Raw genomic sequence first — 25927 nt, 5'->3', positions numbered from 1 at the left:
TAGACATCAGAAGGGAACAGAAAGAGCCCCCTTGTTAGTTTTCAGCAAGAAGTTATATACCTGTTAGCAAGCTGCAGAGTTGCACCAGGCCCCTCACCCCCTCACCCCTCACAACAAGCATTTTGAGATAGCATTGGCACGGGTGAGTCATCTCCCTCCCTCCATAAAACAATTGACAGGGATCTTGAAGAAAGGCAGATTTCCAAGCAAATACAAAATTCATTAACATAGCTTAAGAAAGACATTTCCGTGAGAAAAAAAAGCATTGGTTAGCTCAAGGTTTAGATAAAGTTAAGTTCAGGCAGAACCAGCTGTTGCCATGAAGACACAGGATTAGAAAAGAAAAGAAAAAGGAAAAAAATACATTTGCCACTTGGGGACCTCTGGCCTCCCTACTGAGGCTACTGACCCTCTCAAGTGCCTTCCTTCCAGAAGTCTGGAATTTTGGTAAATGCCAGGCAGAAGGTGCCTGTATGACTAGCCTCCAGCAAACTTCCTGAGCACTGAATCTCTACTGAGCTTCCCTGAGAGACAGCATCTTATCCTGTGCTGTCACAGCTCCTTGCTGAGGGAAATAAGTGTGTCCCAGGCAACTCCCCTGGAGAGGTCTCTTGGAAGACTGTGCCTGGTTCCCTCCAGATTCTGCCCATGCACATTTTCTCTTTGCTAATTATGCTTTGTAACAAATGTTTCCACTGTGATAAATGATAGCAGTGAATAAAACTATATGCTGAGTCCTGTGAGCCCTTCTAATGAAAACTGAACTTAGGAGAGACCCTCCCCCTACTACTCTGCAACACACATACTTTAATAAAGATGGGTATTTCTCTTATTTTATAGATGAGGAAACTAAGGCAGAGGAAAGTGAAAAAGACTCACCCAAGGTCACACAATAACGGAAGAGCCATCAAACCCAGGTCTGCCTCCTTAACCTGACCTGGGCTCCCAAGCGTTACTCTATTGCCTCTCAAGAAGCTCCCAGTTTAGTGGAAGAGACAAAGAAGCAAATCATCAAGAACAATGCAGTGTAATAGGTGCTATTACAGAAGATGCAGGGGTCAAGAGACCAGATTCAGCCAGGAGGGATGAAGGTTAGAGAGGGTGAGAGGGAAGGTCAGGTCAAGAGGGCTTCCTGGAAGCAACATGTAAGCCAAGTCTTGAAGGATGAACAAAATCTGCCAGAGGAATGCAGGAGTGAGAGGAGGAGATAGGAGAAATTTCAGAGAGGAGACAGCATATGTGAACATTTGTAGTTGTCTGTTCCATAAAGTACAGTAAGTTCAGTATGGAGGGAGCACAGCATATAGGAATGTAGAGTGAGATAAGGTGGATGGGTGAGCTGTGTCAGGACCACAGGGGTTAACCATTATACATAACAGTGACTTTGCACTTCATCCCGAAGATGATGAGAAGCCACAGAGAAGTTTTAAGCATTGAAGAGACATGAACAGATCTGTTTTGGGGAGTTAATAGAGGCAGGGAACCCAGACAGCCTACCACTTTGTCCAATTAAGAAAGATGGCTTGAAAAAAAAGAAAATAAACTTCCTTGGTGGCTCAGCTGTAAAGAATCCACCTGCCAATGCAGAAAATACAGGTTCTATCCCTGAGTCAGGAAGATCTTCTGGAGAAGGAAACGGCAACCCACGCCAGTATTCTTGACTGGGAAATCCCAGGACAGAGGAGCCTGATGGGCTATAGTCCATGGGGCTGCAAAGAGTCAGACACGGCTTAGCAATTAAACAACAACAAATGTACTACTAGCAAGTGGAGTACAAAGGGTAAGTTTGAGACAGGAGATGGGAACCAAAATACTTGCTGACAGACTGGACACCAAGAAGTGAAGAGTCTAAAATGCTGCCAAGCTTTCTTGCCGGTCACCTGGGGGACAAAGGTGCACAAGTGAAAACGGAGGTAATGAATTCAGGACGTGAAACACCAGAGGAAAGGCACCTGGGTGAGGAGATCTATGTCATGGAAGTCAAGGGTCTGGAGACAGGCAGTGAGGATCAGAATAAGAATTTGAACAAATTCAAACAGATAACTTCAGAAATCACACAGCAAAGTATTTCCTGGATTCAAGCCAATCTCCGTATCTGGAATACATTTGAGAGAGACTTCATTTAGCGAGTCAGCATGATGCCAAGGCAAGTACCTTTGCCAGAGAACTCAGCATTAAAACTATGTCCTTCAGCCTGGCGCTCAAATGTGCATTTAAATTTCCTGTTGAACACAGGAGTCAATGATAATTTAGATCTGGTAATCTATTGGTCCACCCCAATAACCTAATAGCTTCTGCCATGTAATCTAACCTGAACAGGTAGTATAAGAAAGGAGGAGGTCGACTCATCTGACCATGGAAACAACTTAAGTATCTATCACCAGTAGAAGACAGGGACAAACTGTGGCCTTTTTCAAATGCCAGAGTCATACACAGTAGTAAAAATAAATGAACCACGTGCAGTGTATTGTTCTTATAAAGTTTGAAAATAAGCAACAGGTTGTTTATGAATATACATGTATCTGGCAGGATATGTTAAAAAGGAAAGGAACAATATACACAAACTGTAGGCTGGGTTACCTGAAGGGGAGGAAAGGGAAGGGAACCAGGAAGGAACACACAAGTGGCTTCACAGTATTGATAAAAATCTAGTTCCCTGCCCAAGTGACAGACTTAAAAAGCATTCATTTTATTTTTATGCCTTATACAATACTTTATATTTACATTATATACATTCTTTTACATATATCAAGCATTATAAATAACTTCTTTTAAGTTATCTGACTTTAAGAAGATCCTGTCATATGCCACAGACACAATTTTAATCCTAAGGCATGATACTTAACACAGTAGCATTCTCAAATCTTTCCGACTACAAAGGTACTTTACAAATAAGGGACAACGTGCAGCCATCAGTGCCATCTTTTCATCAATTTTCCCATAAAAATAGTGGGAAATTCCCTGGCTAATTCCATGCCAAATGCACAGACTTCACTAAGTAACAATGACTTAAAGTATATATATGTGCAAAGACAACAGGCCAAAGTACTCTGACAAACAAAATATAAAAGATGATGCACAAGGTTTTATATAGATGGAAAGAAGAGTACAAGAGGAGAAAGTAGAGAATATGGAAAGGGACCCGCGAAAAAAAATAGAAAAGCACCTCAGAATAAGAAGAATCAGATATAAACTACAAATCATCTTTGCAAATTTAAAAGAAAATACTTACCGGAATGATTCCATGAAATACTATTTTTTAAATGTAACGAGGCTGTACCAAATATTAAGAACTACAGAAGGTACTTACAAAGTCATCTCCTGAGTCAGCTCCCATGGAGGCAACGGATTCCTTGCTCACTGATCGTGGGATCCTAGTAGCACCTCCTGGCCTTTGAGTGACAGCAGTCTCTTCTGCAATTTTCTTCTTCAGTTTTGCAAACATTTTGCCGTGTGGCTATCCTGCACTGATGACCAGTGCTTGAGACGCGACAACAATCGTCAGGCCAGCAACTGGGAATCCCGAGACAATGCCTAAAAAGGTCCAGTTATCCAAACCAGCTGCATTCCCACTGAAATGGGGGCCAAAGGCTTGTGGCACAGGAGTATCTATAAATCAGATGAAAGAGAGCTCTAAACTAAACATCAGAGAAATTTCATATCTGGGTTGCTTTGTTAATTAAGGTTTAGGTTTCAAAATTAAGTTTCATAATTTTACATGCACACTTACTAGGACACAATTACTAAACATTTACAAAGTACTCAGGTGTGACAGATGCATATACAGATAAGAAAATCCCAGTTTTAGGGAGGTGGAGTAATATGCCAAAGACTGTGTGGCTGAACTGCAGTGTTTTGGAACCCAGGAACCCACAAGTCCTTACTCTTTTTTTTAATTACATCACATTGGCTGTGGCATACAACACATTAAGTAAAATTTCCCAGGGGAAACATTAACACAATGCTTTTGAATCCTTCCCCTAATAATATTAAGTGCGACTACAGTTAATACAAAAACATGTAACTCAATACAAGGAAAAGATGTAACATTCTGATGTTCCAAGATGGTGTGGAATCAGCTGTTCACTAGAAAATGTTGACAATTTTTTCCTAAAAAAACAACAGGAAAGCCAGCCAACTACACTGTATCAGGAAACAGCCTTAAATGTTTCCTGGAAATGCTGTGTGGTTTTCTTAATGAGTGATTAAAATTCCCTAAAGTCAGTTTCTTTTTTGTACAATGTTTTCCATGATACTACACACGAGATTCAAACATCTTTTCCTATCATGCATGAAACATTAATATTCTGGTTCCAACCTTAACTTTTGATATTTTCTGGTGGATATCTAAGCTCTGCTCTAAGACCTCTAATGATGAAGCTCTAGGATCTACAAATGACTGCTTACCACTTCTGAGCATCCATTTAAGTCTGTGCCATTCTTCAAAAGTTTACCTTCAAAGTCTGTAAACCACCTACTCACCTGGCTTATCTACTAGATTTAAAACAGCTTGAAGGTCAAAGCTTTCTGTCCTGCATGAAGACAAAGATAAAATGCATCGGATATTTCCTCTCAAGTGTAAAGTCAAAATGTTGGGGGGACAGGCAGAGTGGAAGAGGAGGGAGGAAGGATCAAGGTGGGGGGTGGGGGGAGAGAAAACCTGCCATTACCATAATCCTCAGTGGTCTACCCTCCCTCACCCTGGTCTTTGCATTTGTGATTTGCCTAAGAGTTTCACCTAAAGGCACAAAGAACAGAATCTCTCAGTGTAGTAAGCGGCTAAACTCACTTCGCCTTGGGAGCCGTGAGAACAACTTCAATGAGATTAAGGTTTCCCAGGGCCAGTATTTATTTCAGTTGATTCTGACAGTCACACACTGTTTACCTGGCCAGAACCCCAGAGCCTTGACTCACATTCAGAAAATCGCTGAGAAAAAGGACGGCATAGTTGGAAGACAGCTGCCAAATGCTCGGGGGGCCAGCCACCTGCCACTGCAGTTCGGATCCCACTCACTCAGGCTCCTCCCAGACCCGCCCGTACGTGGACTGTCAAAGCCAGGAGGGACCCAATGTCTCTCCCATTTGACAGCAGGGAAACTGAGACCCAGAGAGGAAGAGTGACTTGTCTAAGGTGCGCGCAGGAGGGGGGGAGTTCCGGGACCCCAGGTTCCAGATTCCCAGGCCGAAGAGCCCGCCTCTGCCCCCACCCTCGCCCTGTCCGGCACCCTGGCACTGCCCCCCGCCTTGGGTCTTTGGCAACCCAGTCGGCGCCGCTTTGGGGGCACACGAGGCCACCGAGGGAAACAGAGGCCTGCTCCCGTCTCCGGCCCCCGCCCGCCCACCTGCCGCTCTCTGGGCAGCCGGCAGAGCCCCGCCTCCGGGGCCTCTCGTGAGCGCCGGCCCGCGTCACCAGCCCCCACGGCCTGCCGGCGAGCAGAGCAGCGACCCGGAACCGCACTTTCACCAGCGCGCCGGAAGTGGCTGCGCGCGGGGCCGGCCCACTGTGCGCATGCGCCTGAGCGCGGCCTCCGCTAGCTTCGGGATGGCGGTTGGACCGGAACCGCTGGAGGGCGCGGGCACAGGCGCGGGGCTGGCCGCTCCCTGAGGCCGGCCCGCCACGTCAGCAAGCGGCCAGACCCGCGTAGGAAGACTGGGTAGAAGCCTTTCCTTTTTTTTTCCAAAATAGGGGACGGTGCGTAGCGGGGGAAGTGGTAGGAGCCTGGTGGCAAAAGGGAAAGAACCGATGGCTCCTGTGGTGCCAGCTTGTCTCATAGAAATCTCAGGCCGTGGCTGCGTTGGGCCGACGCAGAGTTTCATTTCCCTTTCTGCATCCCAGCCTGCACCCTGCATGACTCTGTCACCTTCCTCACGCGGGAGCCTCTGGCTCCATACATCAATCAGTGTTGGGAACTCGCGCTTTGTCACTTGTGTTGTGTTTATATTACAATTCAGGTCATTGAAAGAGAAGTTTTCAGAATCTTAACATTATTATATAGTGCACTCTGAATCATTAGAAAAACCACGCTAGCGTCAGCGCACTACTTTCATGGGCCTCCAACTTTTGACAGATGAAGGAAGTCCAGACAGATAAAACTGCCTTTGGTAGCCTGCGTCGGTTTCCGGACTCAACGCCAACTGAGGCAGACATTCCACATGGAAGTTCTATGTGTTCCTGCCCAAACTCAACACCAGCCCGAGCGCCAGTAGCTTCAACTCAATCCCCTCAAACAATCCCGCCCTCAGCCTGTCCCAGTTCTGACCACGAGCAGGGCAGGGAAAAAACCAAGACTGGGACTCAGAAGAAATTTACAAACTGCAACAATAGCATTGAATCCTAAATCTCAAATTGTTTCAAGTGTCTGAAGAATTATCTGAAAAGCAAACCCTGTCCAGTTTAGCGCTTATGTTGTCAGCAATTCTAAAGAAGTAACAAAAACTTTAAGCAAATAATTTTAATGTTTATTTTTATATCGATGATACACTTAATATATATGTGAATTCAAGATACAAAATTCATTTACAAGAGTTCACACCTGATGAATGTAATCACATTCCTAGAGAGAACATTTATCAATGCAAAAATGTCTTCAATACACTGACGACAAAAATCAAATCATCTGTAATCTTGTTATTCAATAAACATCAAAACAATGTTTAACTCTTCATCCTCTAGTATTTAAGCGCCCTCAAGGTGATAGGCACCAGGTAACACAAGAAAACATTGGAAACACAAGGGCCTACTGAATCCTCTGCAGAATCACAGTGTTTACTCTGAAATTCATTTAGTGAAGTAGTGGAAGGCTTGCTATCCTTTATGACAAATCACATATCACACAAGAGTCAAAAGTGATCAGGAAAATAAAATGTTTCGGTAACCTTAATTTCTAAAATCTATGACATATTAACCATAACAGACAGCAGAAAAAGGCTGCTGAAAAGGAACAGAATAAAAAAAAAAATCCTTAAGAGTATGTATGGCTTAAGCAATTGAGAAACACAACAGATAAGACTTTTACAATACCACAATTGTTCAAGTCAAATGATATTGACAATATAATTTTCCTCCTTCGTCACTGGTAGTAAATAGCCCCTTCAAATTTAATTCTATTGAGAACACATATAAAACTAGTGAATCCAAACGGTTTGTTGGGCTCACCGAGCTGAGTTGATGGATTTTGTTCTAAAGTATTAACCCACAATACCCCAAATTTAATACAGATGAGCAACAAGACTACATTTCAAGGATTACAGTGATTTGTGAATAGCTAGATAGGCAACCAAATAGTTTGATCATTTGCACGACAGATTAGCAGCACTTGGTAAGAACGGTTACGTGAAAATTATTGTGCTTCAATCTCTCAAAGAGAGCTAATAAATATAACTCTAGAATCCTTATAGTGTTACAATTCTATAACATTTCAGTTACAGACAAGCACAATTTTTAAAAAGTATTTCACACCACTAGAAAATCAAATAATTATATTTTCGAAAAGTAATTTCTTCTATGATCGAAACAAGTGCATTTCTGCCTAATATTCATAATATAGACAATAGGTTCACCATTATTTTCAGGGAAAAAAGATCAAGTATAACTTATTTTAATTCCTATTTGATTATCTTAACCCTTAGTGATGATATAAATAAAAAGATATTCAACCTTACAATGGAAAATCACTCAGAGAAAATAATAATGTGGCCTGAAATGACAAAATTCTTTAGAGCTAAGTAGGAAATGACTTAAAACTGCTTCATCACATTCAATGATTAATGAAACCACTACTTTTACTGGTGCTACACAGTGAAGATAACCTATTTGAATAAATCCTTTCACTTGTAAGCTCTACTATGAAAATGTAGGACATTGCATCTGCCTTTCCTATTACCTAAAACCTTTCTACTTTGACAGGAAGAAGCCTCCAAAATATATCTGATTGTTGAGTGGCAATGTTTATTAAAAACAATAAATAAAAAAACAGCTGGAGAACTAGCCATATGATCTATGGGACAAAAGGAATGTAACCACGTAAATATAAAAAGCCACAAACACAAAATCCTAAGATATGTTACTGAACCATTGAGTTCTTTTTAATAAAAGGTAGAGTTTTTTTAAAAAAAACTCATTCTGCAAGAAATAGCAGTAAAAATTATTGCCCTAAAACATTTTAAGCAATTTTTCCTGCAGATTTTTAATACATCACAATACATAATCTAGAAAAAAGTCAGTAACATGCAAGGGTAGCAATAAGATTTTTGTATTTAGAGTGTTTTGGTATCATTTGGAAATGAATACTTTGGGTTAACATATATGACCATTTTGCATTTTACAATGGTTGATCTTACTGATTTGATATTTGAGAAGACTTAGGGGTCAAATTGTAATGTTTACAAATCTTAATTTTCAATCATGGATAAATGGACATTCACGCCAGTTTCAAAACAGAAAAGAATATTAATGATATAACACAAAATTGTAAATGTTTACTGCACGCCTAAAGGAAGGCTAGCTATAACTTACCATCTCATTCTGAAAAGTGACATAAACCCTCAGGCTATTAACTTTCATTTCATAAGTCTATCAGAAAAGTAAAATAAAATTTGAACCCTGAAATTACCAACATCTCAATAAACAATACTACATCTAAAAAGATGATTGTCTTAGGATATAGACAGGAGTTATCCACCAAAATAGGAAAATATTCCCAACTTATAGTCTGTTCTATGACCAAATTGAAACTTGATGTTTAAGTGAATCTGGAGTGCAGAATTACTAAATCTCAAACTACTAAAAATCTCTGAAGTCTTGTTCAAATATGTTTTTTAAAAAATCATACTGCTCAGAATAGTTTGATAATTAATTTTAAAAATAACTTTAAAAAACACAAATTAACAAAAATATTTTTAAATTAAGAATTGGTGCTTCAGTTATTAAGGAACAATGTTATACGAAATGGAATTTTTCTCAAAAGTCAATATTACACCAAACTAATAAAGTGAAAAATATCAATTTTAGCTTAAGAAAACAATTCATATCTACAGAATAACAAAGGAAGTATTTCTATGGCATCAACAAATTAGTTCCACTTAATACATTTGTCTTTATACTCATTTAAGGGCATGTCCCTCCAGCATCATTCTGACATCCTTCCCTTCAAAAGGTGACTGATTCCATTCACAAATCAATTATTCTTCCTTAAACACAAGGCATGTTTAATAAATCTGTGTTCAAAAATTCAGTGAAGCTGGAATACAGTATAATACCACGTTTAGAAATTCTAGTTTGAGTAGGATGAATTGCCTTAAAAAAATTTTTTTTAAGATAAAGTGGTCACGGTATCCAGTGAAAGACTGGAGGTACAGCATGAACAGGTATAAAGTATCGATGTCTAAGACAGCAGAACAGGGGGAGAGAGCTTGGTTTTCTAAGCAATTTTTTATTTAACTGCAAAGTGACTGGCTTGACAACTGTTAGAGAGCCAGAGGTCATAGTCACAATATCAACCTCATCTACCACACTTTCTATTGCTGCTGCTCTCCTCAAATCAATGTCCACATTAAGCTTGAGTCAGTTCCATGAATTTTAAGTAGCATAACATCTGCTCTGCTACTCTCCAGTTGCAATAAATGACTCGGTTACTAAAACATTAGACACTATGAATGTTCTCACTGATTTTCTTAGAATAGTACACTGCCAAATTTTATGTGTTTAAGAAAAAAGCTATTATAACTATTTAAAATGTAACATTTTAATTGAGAAGTATCATGAATACTTGGCTGTTATATTAAAACTACAGTGAAGAGGCAAATGTAACATATTGGGGGATGGCAGAATTGATTCCTGACTTAGTAAGATAATTTCAAGTTGGATCAGATGGATTTAATCTTCTGAAGAACAATAGGGTAAACAGTTTTTTGCAGTTATACTTTATCATGCAAAGAAAACCCCACTTAATTTTTGTGGTGAATATATTCAAGTGTATATTAAAATATCTCCTACACTCTTCCATGCAGATGAACATGCCCAGTGAAGACAGGAGGAACCGAGCCCTGATCTCTGTGATATTCCATAGGTTCACACACTGGTACTGCACATACGAACCATCCTCTTATCCTCCCCTACCTGTCATTCTTGGGAGAGGTTTGAAGGCCCTGCTTTTATATATAGCACGCTACACACCTACTGTTAAGAATCCTGCTTCACGTGTGAATCTATCAATTTGCAGAACACAGTGGTCTCATAGAGACAAAGAAATACAACTGGAGGCATTTTATTCACTGGAAGCATTCTTGCAGATGAGTGAACTCATCTTTGATATGCAATTCCAATCAAGAAAAATCTATAGCTAGAAATGCCAAGACAGAACTTAATCACAGCTGCTGCAAATATACAGGTTTATCAACCTCCTGTTCCTCATTAAATTCGACCCCACCTAAGTAAAGCCTTTTCCTACCTAATGCCCCCTTTTCTGCCTCATAGAGACATATAAAATGAGACACACTAGTGAAAAAAAAAATTCTTCCAAAATTAAACTGTGGTATCAGGTATTAAAATGGCAATTAGGAACATTTGCCTATTAGGACATTTTCCTATCTATTTTGAAATGTGATCAAAGTAATTTTTTCCACTGCCCCTTGATTCTCAATATAAATACATATGCTACTAAGTAATAATATCCAACTATAGTCAAGAAAATAAAGGACTAATATAGCTTAAGAACCTGCTGGTGTCTCAGTTTCACATACTTAGGTTTTTCAGGTTTATATCGCTAATTTATCATCAGTTTAAATGGAAACTGGCAGATGATTTTTAAAGCTAAGAATATCCAGCTTTCTGTTAAGATCTTCATATCCTAATTTCAACTCCAAAATAGCCCATTTTACCCAAACACAAGCCCCTCAAAATAGAGGCTCATGATTGAGATACAGCCACAACCTAATACAGCAGCATGAACAATGCCACTATGATGTCCTCACAGAACTTAAATAAATTCAGCCCACAATGGGTATGGGTATATAATATACACATACTGTATCATTGCATACCATATATTTACAGCTATATACATATATACAAAAAGTATACACAGAGATTGCATTCAGCATCACCAAAATATATACATGCTATTGCAAATAAAATAAGAATTTCAAATAAATAAGAACAACAAAAGAGCCCTCAATGTAAATATCCTTAATACTCTCCAAACACACATAACAGGAACATAAACACCCAAAATATCACCAGGAGATTCGTAACATTCATATTCATATCAAATCTATTTACTCACTTAGGGTGGGGAGGTGGTTCTGAATCACAGGCAGTAGCCAAGTTTGCAGACCTTGGTACTTTACTATATTTCCTGTGTACAATGTTCTCTATCAGACTGATTACAAGTCTCTGTGGATAACTAACAATAAAATTTTTCAACTGAGTCCCAAACCCTTCTAAGACACAGAAAGTTACTAACTCACACAGGTCAGAGATTAAACTGGGAAAAGAACACCAATGAAAGCTTCTATAATTGATATATAAGTCAGATTTGTTGCTTTTCCCTTTACCGCAAAGAAATTCAGTTCAATAACCACCTAATGTCTTACAGGGAATTCTACTGCAAGAAGAAAACAAAGCATAGTAGCCACAGTGAGGGAAAAAATAAAACTCAGATCCTTTACTAGGAGAATTTCAGTCATGACTAGATTGCACTTTCCTTTTACAATCTCAAAACATTTAAACTTGGTAAAAACATAAAGAGAACAATAAATTCTATGTGCTTTGAGAGGTTTTTGAGAGCACCACTTCCTAGAAAGAACACACACACACATACACACACACAAAGAATATATCCTGGCTAAAATCGAAGATAAAATGTCTGACTTGCGGATTTTTAAAAAATAATTAGTAAATAAGATTTTGCTAGGACTGACTGATTTACTGGTTTCAATACTTGATACATTAAAAAAATACCATAACTTCTGTGCCAAAATCTAAATCTCTATTTCTTTCTCGTTTGTCATAGAAAGTAACCTGAGCTACTGGGAAAGACTGGACTGAGAATAGGAGATCTGAGTTTTAGTTCTGGCTCCATCTTTATGGGAAAAAACTGACAGCTTTTGAGGGTCTCAGTTTTCTTTTCTGTAAAACAGAGAAGACAGTTGCTTTACCAACTTCAGAAACATATGGATAAAGAAAGAAAACAATTTCATTGTGCTTAATTTTGTTTTGTATTTAATTTTCATTTTGTTTGTATATAACTTACTTCTTGCACTTTTACACTATTTTGTTTATAGTGATTCTTAAGTGAGGTGAGAGTCTGTATCAGAATCTCCAGGGGGGTAGTTCATGCAATTTGAAAGCAAAAGAAGTGCTCTTCCCCATTGCTTTGCTTTGTTTTTCGTTCCAAAATTTAAATTTCTATGAATTCTAAAAATAAATAAAGGATTTCCCATTTTAATATTCATAAGGGGGGGCAGGACATGTTGAAAAAAATGAGATTCTTCTCTGCCACTGCCATCTTGCCCTTACCATTAAGTGATTGTCCTTTTCATTTCCTCTTCCTCAATTAAAGAAAGGCCTTAAAATGTAGAGGCTGGGTAATGGGTCCAAGAGCATTCATTAAACAGTGTGCATGTTTCAAATTTTCATGATAAAAAGTAAAAAAAAAAAAAAAAAAAAAAAAAGACAAGACAAAGGAATATGACATGTTTGCACAAATGTAACCTTTCCAAGAAGGCCTACCCTGATCGGTCTTTGAAACTTTATTCTCTCTCTAAAAACAAAGGAAAAATTTTCCTTAGCACACTCTTAAATTTTCTTCATACTGTTTAAAACTTTCTAACATAAATTATGTATTATATTTATTGCCTGATTTCTTCTACTAGAATATAAGTTCCATGAAGACAAGGATGTTTAAGTCTACTTGGTCTGTCAGACTAATGCCTAGGATAAAATCTGGAGAATAGCTGTTGCTCAATACACATGAATGAAACAATAGTTTAGAATTTTCTAGTATAGCTTTGCTCTCAAGATCAGTTCACTTTAAATTTTTAACCACTGGTAAGGAATTACACTACTATTAGCTTAAGGAGGAATGTCGTCATCTAAACACTGACTGTGATTTCTAAGATCCCTTGTTCTTAGACAAATGTGTTTCCACTAACAAAACCTCTAATTTTTTCCGGAAAGTGTCTGAACTACTTTCTACAACAAATAAGTGAGACCCAGATATTTTCTTGAACAAAAACTAGGTAAAAATGATCTAGGAAAGGAAATACTGTGTACATCAAAATAAGGGAAACCAACTTTTCAAGCGGCAGGGGTGGGAAAATCAGTTTTTCAGAACCAAGAATTCAAATTATAGAAAACAGAGAACTGGATTGAATCTTGGGCCAAGGCCTTCGTTTTACAGGCAAGAGTGCTAAAAAGCAGAGACATGGAGACATTTGTCAAAGGACAAGCAGCTAGTTACCAGGAAAGCCAGGATTAGAACTCAGATCTCCCAGTTCTCAAACCACTGTTCTTTATGTTAATCAGGTGAGGATAAAGCTCAGGGTGATAAATATTATATTAATCATCAGAGAACAGGACAATATGTGTTGTTAGGAACATTACTGGCACAGAACTTCAGGGGAATTGAAACAAGAGGTCAGATAACTAAGGATAATCTATTGCTGTAGTCCAGGTGAGCAGTTATGAAAAGAAAGCTATAAAGTTTAATAAGGTACTGGGGGGGAAAAAAGGGAAAGTAGTCTTTATATGACAATGAAAACCCACTTGCAAAGAAAATCTCTCTTTGGGGCTTTTCCAAAGACTTCTGAAATAATGTTTAAAATAACAAACAAAAATGACTTTTAAAAAGTTAACTAAAAAACCCACAAAATCCGCCCAACCCAAGAACAATAGCTTTAAGACTTCAGATGAAAAATCAACAAATTGGAACAGGTATACGCATAACTTAGATCCAAATAATTCTCTATGTCAGAAATAAAAATCAAGTTTAAAATATTACAGTAAAATTTCCCTAGGAACATAGGAAAGAGGCACCAACAGCAAACACCTCATTTCCCCTGGGACTGCCAGAGGTAGACTGTGAGCCTGTATGGAAAATTAGGTAGAAGGGCTTTTGATTCATAGATTTCTCAATCTGAAAGTTGTGGAGTCAAAAGAGGGGTAAGAAATCATAGCTAGTGCCTGTGAATTTTATGAAAGGGGTAAAAAGGAAGAAAACAACTCAAAAATCTTTATAAATATTATACACTGAGTCCTATATAAAATAATAAAAAAAAAAAAAAACCTTGTGCATGAAATAGAAAATAGTGAATACAAGGAGTTTCTAAAAACCTCACTTCCAAATTGTCAATGCAAAAGTAACTTCCATTTTAGGTTAAACAATAAATTCAGTTACCCTCAACTAATATTAGTAACATCTCTGACTTTGAAGTTTCATCGATCTGAACCAGGCAAAAAGATGACCAACTCTGTAGTGTATGCCACAAACTTCAATCTATATAGCCTTCAAACTTGATCTCATTAATAAGAGTTTAAATGGAATTCCTATAGAAACACTGGATCATGAAACCAACACTCTGATTTTTTGACGGAAAGATTTAAAAGCTGCTCTTTTTCACCTCCTTTTCACTTCCAGCATTCAAAAACTACAAAGAAAACAAAGTATGCAAATATATCTCATGATAGCACAGGACTCACACATTCCAAATGATATTTATCATCTAAAGATCCCAATTAAAGATTTAGCTTTTCAGATACAAACCAATGCTTTACAGTTTCTGAAATTTTGACAGCATTTAAATGAATTAAATACTTTCAAGAACTATAACTTGATTATGCTTCAAAGAATCACACATTTTTCTATCGATACTAACTTGGAATGAAAAGAATTATGGAAGGGCTATGATCTTGATTTTGAGTAGTCCATGCTGGCTAGTTTCACCTCTGTGAACAATTATATATTTTCTAAATCCACACATTTAAGGTCCAAGTATAAGAGTTGGATTTTCCTCATTATACAAAAATAAATGATTTACTCTTCTCAGGGTGAGAATAGTAACTATTTGAGTGTAGGATTAGATGTTAGAGGTAAGTACCCATACCTCAAAACCAAAAAATAAAAATTCCAAGATTAATCGAGGTTTTAATAAAACACCTGAAAGATTGTATTTTAAAAGTTACCCTAAAAGCTTGAACAATTTTTTTTTCAGTTTGTTTTTAAAATGGTGGTCCTAAATTGAAAAATAAAAACTAAATAACACCACTATGTATCTGTCATCACATTAGAAAACTGCACCATTTAAAATTTGTGGCAAATGAAAACGTGTTTCAATAAGAGGATTTTTGCTTTAATAGTCGTCTATGGTATTCTCAAGGAACACGTTTCGCACATCCAGAATGGATGCTAATTCCAAAATGTGCTTCTGGAGATGAGGGTTCTCCACTGTTTCATCCCTTGGCAGTTGTGGATATGATTCTGGGTAATTCCGTGTTTCCTGGTAAACAAATAAGAGAAAAATCAAGTTACGTAGTTTTAAGAAAGAAAATTTTACACATTAATATTACTGTAAACATTAATTATACACATTAATATTACTGTTAACATACTGTTAACAGTATTTAAGGAGTAAATAAATACATATTTTTCTCCTTCATATCAGTAGTATTTTTGTTGAGTATACAAAATTGCTGACATTTGACCATTTTGACCCTAGAAAAACAATAATTTCTTATGGTTCAGCCCAATATTTTCAGTTAGCGAGTTATTTCACAAGTATTTAATGGGACCTATCATTTCTATATTATATTATGGAAACCACATAATTCCTACTTGCTGGGGGGCAGAAATGCTAGCACATGTAGAATTTAAACAAGTATTTAACGAATAAATAACTGAATGTTATAGTAGAAATCTGAATGAGAGAAAAGACATGAGAAACCTTGAAAAGGTCAAATTAATGGACCTCCGCATTTTAATTATAGGAGGAGGAGGAGTAAAAAATTACTAAGATTTCAGGAAAGGATGACTCGAAAGAACCGTTGAGAGCTACTCAGAGAAAAAGAGATGTAAAGGTGGAGATACTTTGGGGATAGTATATAACTTTCAGGTTTTAGGTATATTTTACTTAAGGTAATGGGCCATACAAAGAGAACCGCCCATCAACCAGAATTTGAAAATTCAGGGCTGTATCTCAGAAGACATGTTTGAGCAGTCTGTCATACTGTTTTTATATACTATTCTATATGCATATATACTATTCCATATGCATATATATGTACGCATATACTATATGCATACATAATAAATACACTGATATAATCTGTATAAAGATAAATATTAAAGCTATGAAAATGGCTGGAATTTCTAAGCATAATAGCAAAGAGAGTGAAAAAAAGAGTCCCTGGAAAGAGAGATGAAAGATCATGGGAAAAAAGGAAGGACAGAAGAGGACCAATGTAGTTTTTGTAATTACATGGAAGCAAAAGGAAATAATTTCAAGAATCAAGTGAGTCTCACTTGGAAATTCTCCTTGATTTGGTACTTTATATAGACTACAATTTTGTCAAACATTTAAAATTTACTGAAAAACTGAATAACTACTTTTCTATACATCTGACAGTCCATATATTCTAATGTCATTTATATTTCTCTTCTATTGGTAGGCATCAGTAATTACATATTACAGAGACCAAATTTTCATTTTACCACACTAAATACTATGAGGAGTAACAATAATGAAAAGTTCAAAATTCCTAAAAAAACCCCAATAAAACCAGGAACTGGTAGCGGGTTACTGTATTGGAACAATTCTCTCAGCTTGCACAAGGCTCAGACACATCTAAATTCTGACCACACACCTCTAGAGCGGAGAATATGTATTGAAACAGGGATACATGAAAGAGAAATAATAGGCTGAAATAAGCCTGCACCTGTATGCTAAACATCACTTTACTAAAGCTCCCCTTAAAAAGCTTAAAAACAAGCCATGGAAACATCAAAATGTTCAAGTAATTTACTCCTGCCAGAGCCAAAGCCCAACAGTCTTTAAAGAAAAACAACAAAATCCAGAATTCAACATTAGAAAATTTACAGTGCTCACAGTCTAACAAAAATTACTAAACATACAAAGAATTATAAATATGAAACTCCCAACTATTTAAAAAAAACAATAAAAACAAACCTATAAATGATAGAGAATACAGTATTAGTAGGTAAAAACTTCAGCTATTCCTATTAATTTAGAGAACAAAAGAAAAGATAAATATGAGGAGGAGAAAAATGGAAAATATTGTAAGAACCACAAAGAACTAGAGATGAGAAAAACATAATCCCTGAAATGAAAAACTCAAGGGTTAGAGGATTAATAGCATATTAGCTACTGCAGAAGAAAACATCAGTAAAGTTGAAGACAGCAGCAGAAACTTAGAGAGAAAATAGACATTTTTTAAAAAATGAAAAGCATCTAAATAAACCTGCTTTCACTTTAAAAAAGTAAAACTGAAGAGAAAATCAGGACCTTAAGGACAATATTAGGTCATTTGACATGTATGTAATTGATGTCCCAGAAAGAAAGAAAGAGAGGTGTGAAGAAAAAATGTTTGAATAAATTATGGCTGAAAATATTCCAAATATCTTAAATAGGTTGATATTTAGACAGCTTCAAGATGCTAAACAAACCCTGAGAAGGAAGAAAACAACAAAGAAATGCATATCCTGGTACTACATCATAATCAAACTGTAGGAGGCTAATATAAAAACCTTAAAAACAGCCAGAGGAAAATACACATTATACATTGTAATAATAGAACAATTATTCAGAAAATCAGTAAGGATATAAATAACTCGAATAACATAAACCAATGTGATCTAATAGGTATTTATAGAACTCCTCATACAACAGTAGCAGCATATATATTCATTTCAAGTGTCCCTAGGGAGATAACTGGGGACTTCACTGGCAGTCCACTGGTTAAGACTCTGCTTCCAATGCAGGGGCCATGGGTTTCATACCTGGTCAGGGAACTAAGATTGCACACGCCATGCAGCAAAAACAAACAAACAAAAAACAGTAGGTGCTTGCATTAGAAGAGAAAAAAGGTTTTGGATCTAAGTTTTAAAACACAGAAATTAAAAGAGCAAATTAAAATCGAAGTAATAAAAAAGAAGAAAACTTACAAAGTATTAATAGAAATAAATTAAATAGAAAAAAGACAAAGAGTAGTAAAAAAAAAAAAATCAATGAAAGCAAAAGCTCTTTATTTGCAAAGATCATTGAAATTAAAAATCCTTCAGCTAGACCGAAAAAGAAAAAAGAAACTTAAGAAACATTACCAATATAAGGCATGAAAGATCACTAAAGAATCTACAGAAACTAAAAGGATAATAAAATGTTACCAAAAATATTTTGGCAATAAACTAGACAAATGACTTGCAAGACAGAAGAGATTAAAATTGACTATGAAGAAAAGAGAAAACATGAACAGTCTTTGAAATTGAATTCATAATTTAAAACATCCCCCAAAAGAAAACTTCAGACCCAGATGGTTTTACTGATGAATTCTATCAATCGTTCAAGGAAGAAATAATGTCAGTCACAAACTCTTTAAGAAAGACAAGAGAATGAAACATATCCCAACCTAATTTATGAAGTCAGCACCACCTTGATAACAAAATCACATTAAGACATCACAGGAAAAGAAAATTAAATACCATAATTATTCATAAAAACAGACACAAAAATCCACAATGAAGTATTACCGAACTGAATCCAGCAATGCAAAAGGATAATACATGACCACAAAATATGTTTAGCTCAGATATACAATGTTGATAACTGTTAGAAAATCAATCAATGCTATTTATTCACTATGTTAAAAGAATTAATGCATATCAGAGTAATGCAGAAAAAAGTATCTGACAACCTTTCATACACATTCCTCGTAAAAAAACAAAAAAACTCTCAGCAATAGTAATAGAAGTGGAAAGAGTGACAGATTTTCTCAGGTTCCAAAATCACTGCAGATGGTGACTGAAGCCATGAAATTAAAAGACGCTTGTTCTTTTAAGAAAAGCTATGACAAACCTAGACAGTGTATTAAAAAGCAGAGACATCACTTTGCAAACAAAGGTCCATATGGTCAAAACTGTGGTTTTTCCAATAGTCGTGTATGGATGTGAGAGTTGAACCATAAAGAAGGCTGAGCGTCGAAGAAATGATGCTTTTGAATTGTGCTGGACAAGACTCTTGAGAGTCCCTTGGACAGCAAAGAGATCAAACCTGTCATTACTAAAGGAAATCAACCCCGAATATTCATTCAAAGGACCGATCCTGAAACTGAAGCTCCAATACTTTGGCCACCTGATTCAAAGAGCTGACTCATTGGAAAAGACCCTGATGCTGGGAAAGATTGAGGGCAGGAGGAGAAGGGGAAGACTGAGATTGGATGGCATCACCAACTCAATGGACATGAGTTTGAGCAAACGGTGCGAGATAGCACAGGACAGGGAAGCCTGGCGTGTTGCAGTCTGTGGGGTTGCAAAGAGTCAGACATGACTTAGCAACCAAACAACAACAGTCAATCTGAAAAAGGGTATCTATGAAAAACTAACAATTAACATTATAATTTATGGTAAATGATTAATCTTCCCTTAAAATCAAGAACAATGCAAAGCTGATCCTTTTCATTACTTCTATTAACCATTTTGCTGTAACACTGAAATAAATAAAGCACACGTATACATAAAATAAAACACAAACAGATTGGAAAGGAAGAAGTAAAACTGCTTTTGTCTGAAGATGACATGATCATGTACCTAGAAAAATCTTAAGCAATATATTAATACTTCAATTTAGCAAGATGCAGGATACAAGGTTAATTTACAAGAGATCAGTATGTCTATGTCTTAGCAACAAAAATTGGAAAGTCAAATAAAATATATAATTCTACGTACAAATCATCCCAAAACTTAAAATACTTCAGAATAAAATTTAACGAAACACATATAAGACCTATATGATAAGACCCACAAAATATTGCTGAGAAACTAAAGAAGCCCTAAATAAATAGGGAGATATACCATATTATTTAACTGGAAGACTTAATATTAAATACAACTATCCACAGATTGATTACATAGATTAAATGCAATTTCAATCAAAATGTAAACTTGATGCTAAAATTCAGATAGATATGCAAAGGATCTAGAACTATTAAAACACTTAAGGCATTTTAGTGGTAGGAGGGACTTAAATTATAAGGATTTCAGCACTTACTGTAAAGCTGCAATTATCAAGGAAGTAGTATACTGGAGAAAAAAATGCTAGTGGTCAGTGGAACAGAATTTAGAACTAGAAATAACACTCTACATACATGGTTGAATGATTTTCAAAAAACAACAAAATTATCTCAATGAAAACTGGATAATCTTTTCAACAAGGGACACTAGAACAACTCCACATACATACTGAAAAAAAATTTTAACCCTTACTTCACATTGTAAACAAAAGCTAACTCAGAACTAAATATAAAAGCTAAGACTATAAAACTCCTAGAAACCACAGGAGAAAAACCTTTGTGACTTGGAGCTAGGCAGAGACTTCTCAGATAAAACACACCACGAAAGGAAAAAAAAAAAAAGATCAGTTCGAATTTCATCAGAATTTTAAAAGTTTGGTCTTCAAAAGCCACTGTTAAGAGAACAAAAAGGCAAGCCACAGAATAGGATAAAATATAAGTAATAAGCACCTGAAAAGATGTGCAATAGCCTCATTCAATCAGTGAGATGCGAGTTTAAACTACACTGAGATACCACTACAGATCCACCAAACTGGTTAAAATTTAAGACTGACCAGAAAGAAAAACAAATATCATATACTAATGCATATATATGGAATCTAGAAAGATGGTACTGATGAACCTATCTGCAGAGCAACAAACGAGACACCCTGCTTACTTAACTTCTATGCAGAGTACATCATGAGAAACGCTGGGCTGAGCGCCAAAGAATTGATGCTTTTGAACTGTGGTGTTGGAGAAGGCTCTTGACAGTCCCTTCGACTGCAAGGAGATCCAATCAGTCCATCCTAAAGGAGATCAGTCCTGAAAATTCATTGGAAGGACTGATGCTGAAGCTGAAGCTCCAATACTGTGGTCACCTCATGCGAAGAACTGATTCATTGGAAAAGACCCTGATTCTGGGAAAGATTGAAGGCAGGAGGAGAAGGGGACGACAGAGGATGAGATGGTTGGATGGCATCACTGACTCAATGGACATGGGTTTGGGTGGACTCCAGGAGTTGGTGACGGACAGGGAGGCCTGGCGTGCTGCGATTCATGGGGTTGCAAAGAGTTGGACACGACTGAGCGACTGAACTGCACTGAAAGGAGACACAGACATAGAGAACAGATTTATGGACAATTCTGGTGGGGATGTATAGAGAGCAACACGGAAACATACATTACCATATGTAAAACAGATAGCCAATGGGAATTTGCTGTATGACAGGGTTTTCAAACCCGGCTGGGTAACAACCTAGAGGAGTGGGATTGGGAGGGATGTTCAAGTAGGAGGGGACATGAGTATACCTACTGCTGATTCATGTTGATGTTTGGTAGAAACCAACACAATACTGGAGAGCAACCATCCTTCAATTAAAAATAAATAAATGTTTAAAAAATTTAAGACTAAAAAAAAAATTTAAGACTGACAACATCATGTGTTGGCAACAGTGCAAAGCAACTTTCACATGCAGTTGCTGGGAAAAGAAAATGGTACAGTCAGTTTGAGGAAAAGGTCTGGCAGTTTCTTATAAAACTAAAGACACACATATCCTATGGCCAAGAAAATTCAAAACAGAAGTCTTTGGAAAAAAGATTTGTATGGGAATGTTCATGGCCACTTTATCTATAAAAGTCAAAAGTTTAAATCTGCCCAAGTATTCATCAAAAAGAGAAGGCTTAAATAAACTGTGACATATTCAGAAAATGGAACTACTCAAAAGAATGAGTTATTTCTGCATGAAACAACACAGATGAATCTTAAGAATACACTTGATCAAAGAAGGTTTACGCAGTGTAATTCAGGTACACTGTGTAAATAGCTGACACTAATCTGAAATGGAAATAATAAAAACAGCTTTGCCTCTGGGGTAATGGGTAGCAGGCTAACTAGAAAGGGATATGGAGGAAGTTTTCTGGAATGATGCTATGTTGTAAAACTTGACTGAGGTTTGAGTTACAAAGGTGTGTGTATTTTTAAAAATTTATTTATTTTTATTGAAGTCCCAAGATATATTTATTTGTTAAAACTCACCTAATGGTACACTTTAATTCTGTGTATTTCATTATATGTAAACTTTACATTAAAAAAAGAAGCATGGAGAAGGAAATGGCAACCCACTCCGGTATTCTTGCCTGGAAAAATCCATGGATAGAGGAGTCTGGCGGGCTAAAGTCCATGGGATTACATGACTGAGCATGTGTGCACAAGGGTGGAGGGAGATGGGTTGGTAGCAATAAACTGGTAGAACTAAAAAAAATAAAATAAAAAATAAAAAAAGCAAAAAAATAAATATATAACTATAAAATCCAGTTATTTATTTGCATGATGAAGTGTTGAGGGGTAAAGACCACAGTCTACTTCAAAATGCATCAAAAACTGAGGTGAACTGATGAATGAAAAAAAGAGATTGATAAATGTTACATGTTAATAGTTACATGACTACACAGAAACCAAACTACTTAGAGTAAAACAGACCAAAGTCTTGAACACACTCTTCATAAAGAACACATATGAAAAGTTGTTTGATTTCAATAGTCATCCCAGAAATGACACCTGGAACCCCAAGTACCTACTACTTAACACCCACCAGATTCACATGAAACATAAGGAATAACAGCAACAGGTGTTGGCAAGGATTGCTGTTGTTTAGTCGCTCAGTTGTGTCTGACTCTTTGCAACCCCATGGATTGCAGAACACCAGGCTTCCCTGTCCTTCACCATCTCCTGGAGCTTGCGCAAATTCATGTCCAATGAGTTGGTGATGCCATTCAACCATCTCTTCCTCTGTTATCCCCTTCTCCTTCTGCCTTCAATCTTTCCCAGCATCAAGGTCTTTTCCAGTGAGTTAGCTTTTCATATCAGGTGGCCAGTTTTGGAGCTTAAGCTTCAGCATTAGTCCTTTGAATGAATATTCAGGGTTGATTTCCTTTTGGATTGACTGGTAGGATCTCCCTGCAGTTCAAGGGACTCTCAAAGGCTTCTCCAGCACCACAGTTCGAAAGCATCAATTCTTCAGGGCTCTTCTTCTCATCAAACCTTCTGTATGGCCCAACTCTCACATCCATACATGACTACCGGAAATAGCAACTCTTACACATGGCTAGTGCAAGGGTAGACTGGTACAGCCAGGCCATTAACTAGTAAAGCTGAATACACCTGTACTGTCTGACCCTGTAATCCACTACTAGGTACGTTCCCCAGAGAAAACCTGTACGTGTGCCAAGTAACTGATGAAAGATTTCACAGTGGCGTCATTTTTAACAATAACAAACCAGACACAGCCCAAAGGGCCATTATCAGAAGATAATGAGTGACATGTGACAAAACTATAATGACAATTACAAAATTCAGGGTTTTAGTTTCATTTGAGAAGGAGATAAGATCAGGAAGGCCCCTTGAGGGGCCTCAAAGGTAATGAAAACTTTCCGCTTCTTAAACTGAGTGGTATATACTCAGATGTGCCTGATATTGTTCATCTTCATACCTTACATATTAATGTATGAATATTATTTTGGATCTATTCAAAGTTAATACAGGTAAAACATGATTCTTAAATACCTAAAATGGCAGGATTAATCTTTAATGATATTGTTTGCCTACCCGAAAAATCTTGTGCATCCTCATGGTGGCTGAACAAAAGATAAATCTTGTGAGAAGCAAGCGAAGAAATTCATCTCCAAAAAACTGGAGAAATGCCTGATCTGCAAAGAGGAGAAAAGTGATAGTAAAAGGATACTTAAGTGGAAAATACATTTCAAAAGGGAATAAATGTTCAGGAAAACCTTCTCAACTTTCCTACCTTCAACAAATACCATTACATCAAACAATTTAAACAATTTTAAACCAGGATAGTACATTTTGTTAAGTGTGCAGTTAGAGTAGTAGGGTACCTATTGAACGTGAATGGGTCAGTAGCTGGGCAATGTCGCGGTTGATTTTTCGAAGATATTCTTGACACTTTTCCCATAGGCCTCTACGCATGCTTGACAGTCCAGAGACAAATAGGAAGGCCATTAGAGGATTGTTCAAAAAGAGAGTGAACAGGCTACCTCGTTGAGATTGATCTGTAATAACAAACATGTTAAATATATAGAAAACAGTTTCACAAAAGAGAGGCATTTGAGGAACATCTTAATATATATGTATAAAATTAATGATAATTATAATAATGTTAACATTAATAATGTTATATATAACATTCATTATATATATATATAAATATATCTCATTAAATTATAATTCAGTCAAGTAGATTTGGCCTAGAACTACAAAAGTAAAGCCCAGGTATGTTGCTTTCTGCTGAACAAACTTAAGATAGAGCCTCAACTCTATCAACTTAAGAGAAATGGAAACGAACATATTCCTTTGCTTTTTCCCCTCCAGCTAACAACTTCCATGCAAATATGGCAAGGGCGGGATCATGGGCAGCTCCTGATGGAAGCACTGAGGAGTGCTAGAGCTGCAAGTCACCTTCATTCTCCTTTGCTAGTTGCTCTTTCTTTACCTGTTCCATAAACATCAGTATTCTCTCTCTACACACTGCTGATGTCCCCTATGCACACAATTTTGGCTATCACTTATGTGCCTACTAATTCAGAGTTCCCAGGCTGCAGCCTAAGTGAGCCCCAGGTCCAGAATGGCACTGTTCTACAGCAGCCACCAGGCGCTTCAAAAGAGCGTCCGAACTGAGACACACCGTGGAGTGTAAAACACACATGGGATTTCAAAGCCTCGGTACAAGGTGTATCGCTAACCTTAATTTCACCAGCTTGACTCTAAAGACTTTTAAAAGTGGCATTTCTAGTAGCTACTAGAAAGCTTAAAATCATACGCGTGATTCCTATTATATTTCTACTGGACACGGTAGCTCCCGACTATGACATTTAACCTAACTCAAGGGTAACCTCAAACTCAAACACGTTAAACTTAAGACTCAGAAGCAAATTCTTTCCCCTTATTTGTTCTCTTACAAATCTTATCCAGGATCATCATTTCTACCAGCACCTAAGCCAGACACCTGGAAGTCCATGCTTTCCTCCTCTCACTGATTCCCTCATCCTGTCCATCACCAAGTCCTCTTGGTTCTCTGGAACGACTGTCTTCTGGAGCCAGCTAACAAGCCATTGTCTTTACTCTGGCCACCATCATCTCCCCATTTTCATCAGATCTCCTCTCCAATTCATTCTTCACATGTTCACATGCTATTTTTTTGCTGCTGCTGCTGCTAGAACACTCTTATTCAACCATATTTCACTCCTATCTACCTGTCTAATTTTATGCATCCTTCAACTCCATTTCATCCACTTTCTTAACACTCAAGGGCTGGTTAGGCGTTCATCTTACTGTACATGTGCTTCGTCCAAGCAAACACAAGAGCACCCACAGCAATTGCCTGTTAGGTTATCTGTATCTTCTACCTAGCACAGTACCTGATAAAATGGTAAACAAATGCTTGTTGAATGAATGAAGTAACTCTTGGTTAAAGAGAGAACTGTAGACTTTAGATAACAGAGGTGCAGAAATCTAATTTGACATTCCAAACACTTTGGTACTGGCCAGCTTTGTGTCCAGGTGGGACACATTTTAGGGACTAGAGGTCTAAGTTTTATAGCCCAAAAGATAGGATTCTGGACTAAGACACATTA

General features: G+C 37.1%; 2 protein-coding genes across 5 annotated transcripts in view; both read right to left on the bottom strand.

Moving 5' to 3' along the window:
- The window catches only part of GOLGA1 (golgin A1), a 49125-nt gene extending 43652 nt beyond the window's left edge, over positions 1–5473 (bottom strand). Inside the window, exons 1-3 of one of the 4 annotated variants that reach the window (XM_065928461.1) lie at positions 5343–5473; positions 4483–4532; positions 3311–3609 (exon numbers count right to left, since the gene is read on the bottom strand). In XM_065928461.1, the coding sequence (XP_065784533.1) occupies positions 3311–3445 (135 nt within the window). In that variant the 5' untranslated portion in view covers positions 3446–3609; positions 4483–4532; positions 5343–5473. Of the gene's footprint in view, positions 1–3310; positions 3610–4407; positions 4533–4914; positions 5250–5342 lie in introns of those variants that run through there. The other 3 variants (XM_065928463.1, XM_065928462.1, XM_065928464.1) reach the window with 3 other exon arrangements.
- A 985-nt stretch (positions 5474–6458) lies between these two features.
- The window catches only part of SCAI (suppressor of cancer cell invasion), a 103319-nt gene continuing 83850 nt past the window's right edge, over positions 6459–25927 (bottom strand). Inside the window, exons 16-18 of the mRNA XM_065928460.1 lie at positions 24173–24346; positions 23883–23983; positions 6459–15495 (exon numbers count right to left, since the gene is read on the bottom strand). Of these exons, the coding sequence (XP_065784532.1) occupies positions 15349–15495; positions 23883–23983; positions 24173–24346 (422 nt within the window). The 3' untranslated portion in view covers positions 6459–15348. The remainder of the gene's footprint in view (positions 15496–23882; positions 23984–24172; positions 24347–25927) is intronic.

This window comes from Muntiacus reevesi, chromosome 3 (assembly GCF_963930625.1).
Source record: "Muntiacus reevesi chromosome 3, mMunRee1.1, whole genome shotgun sequence".
NCBI lineage: Eukaryota > Metazoa > Chordata > Mammalia > Artiodactyla > Cervidae > Muntiacus > Muntiacus reevesi.
The sequence above is the reverse complement of the archived record's forward strand: the minus strand, read 5'-3'. Positions and strand labels throughout refer to the sequence as shown.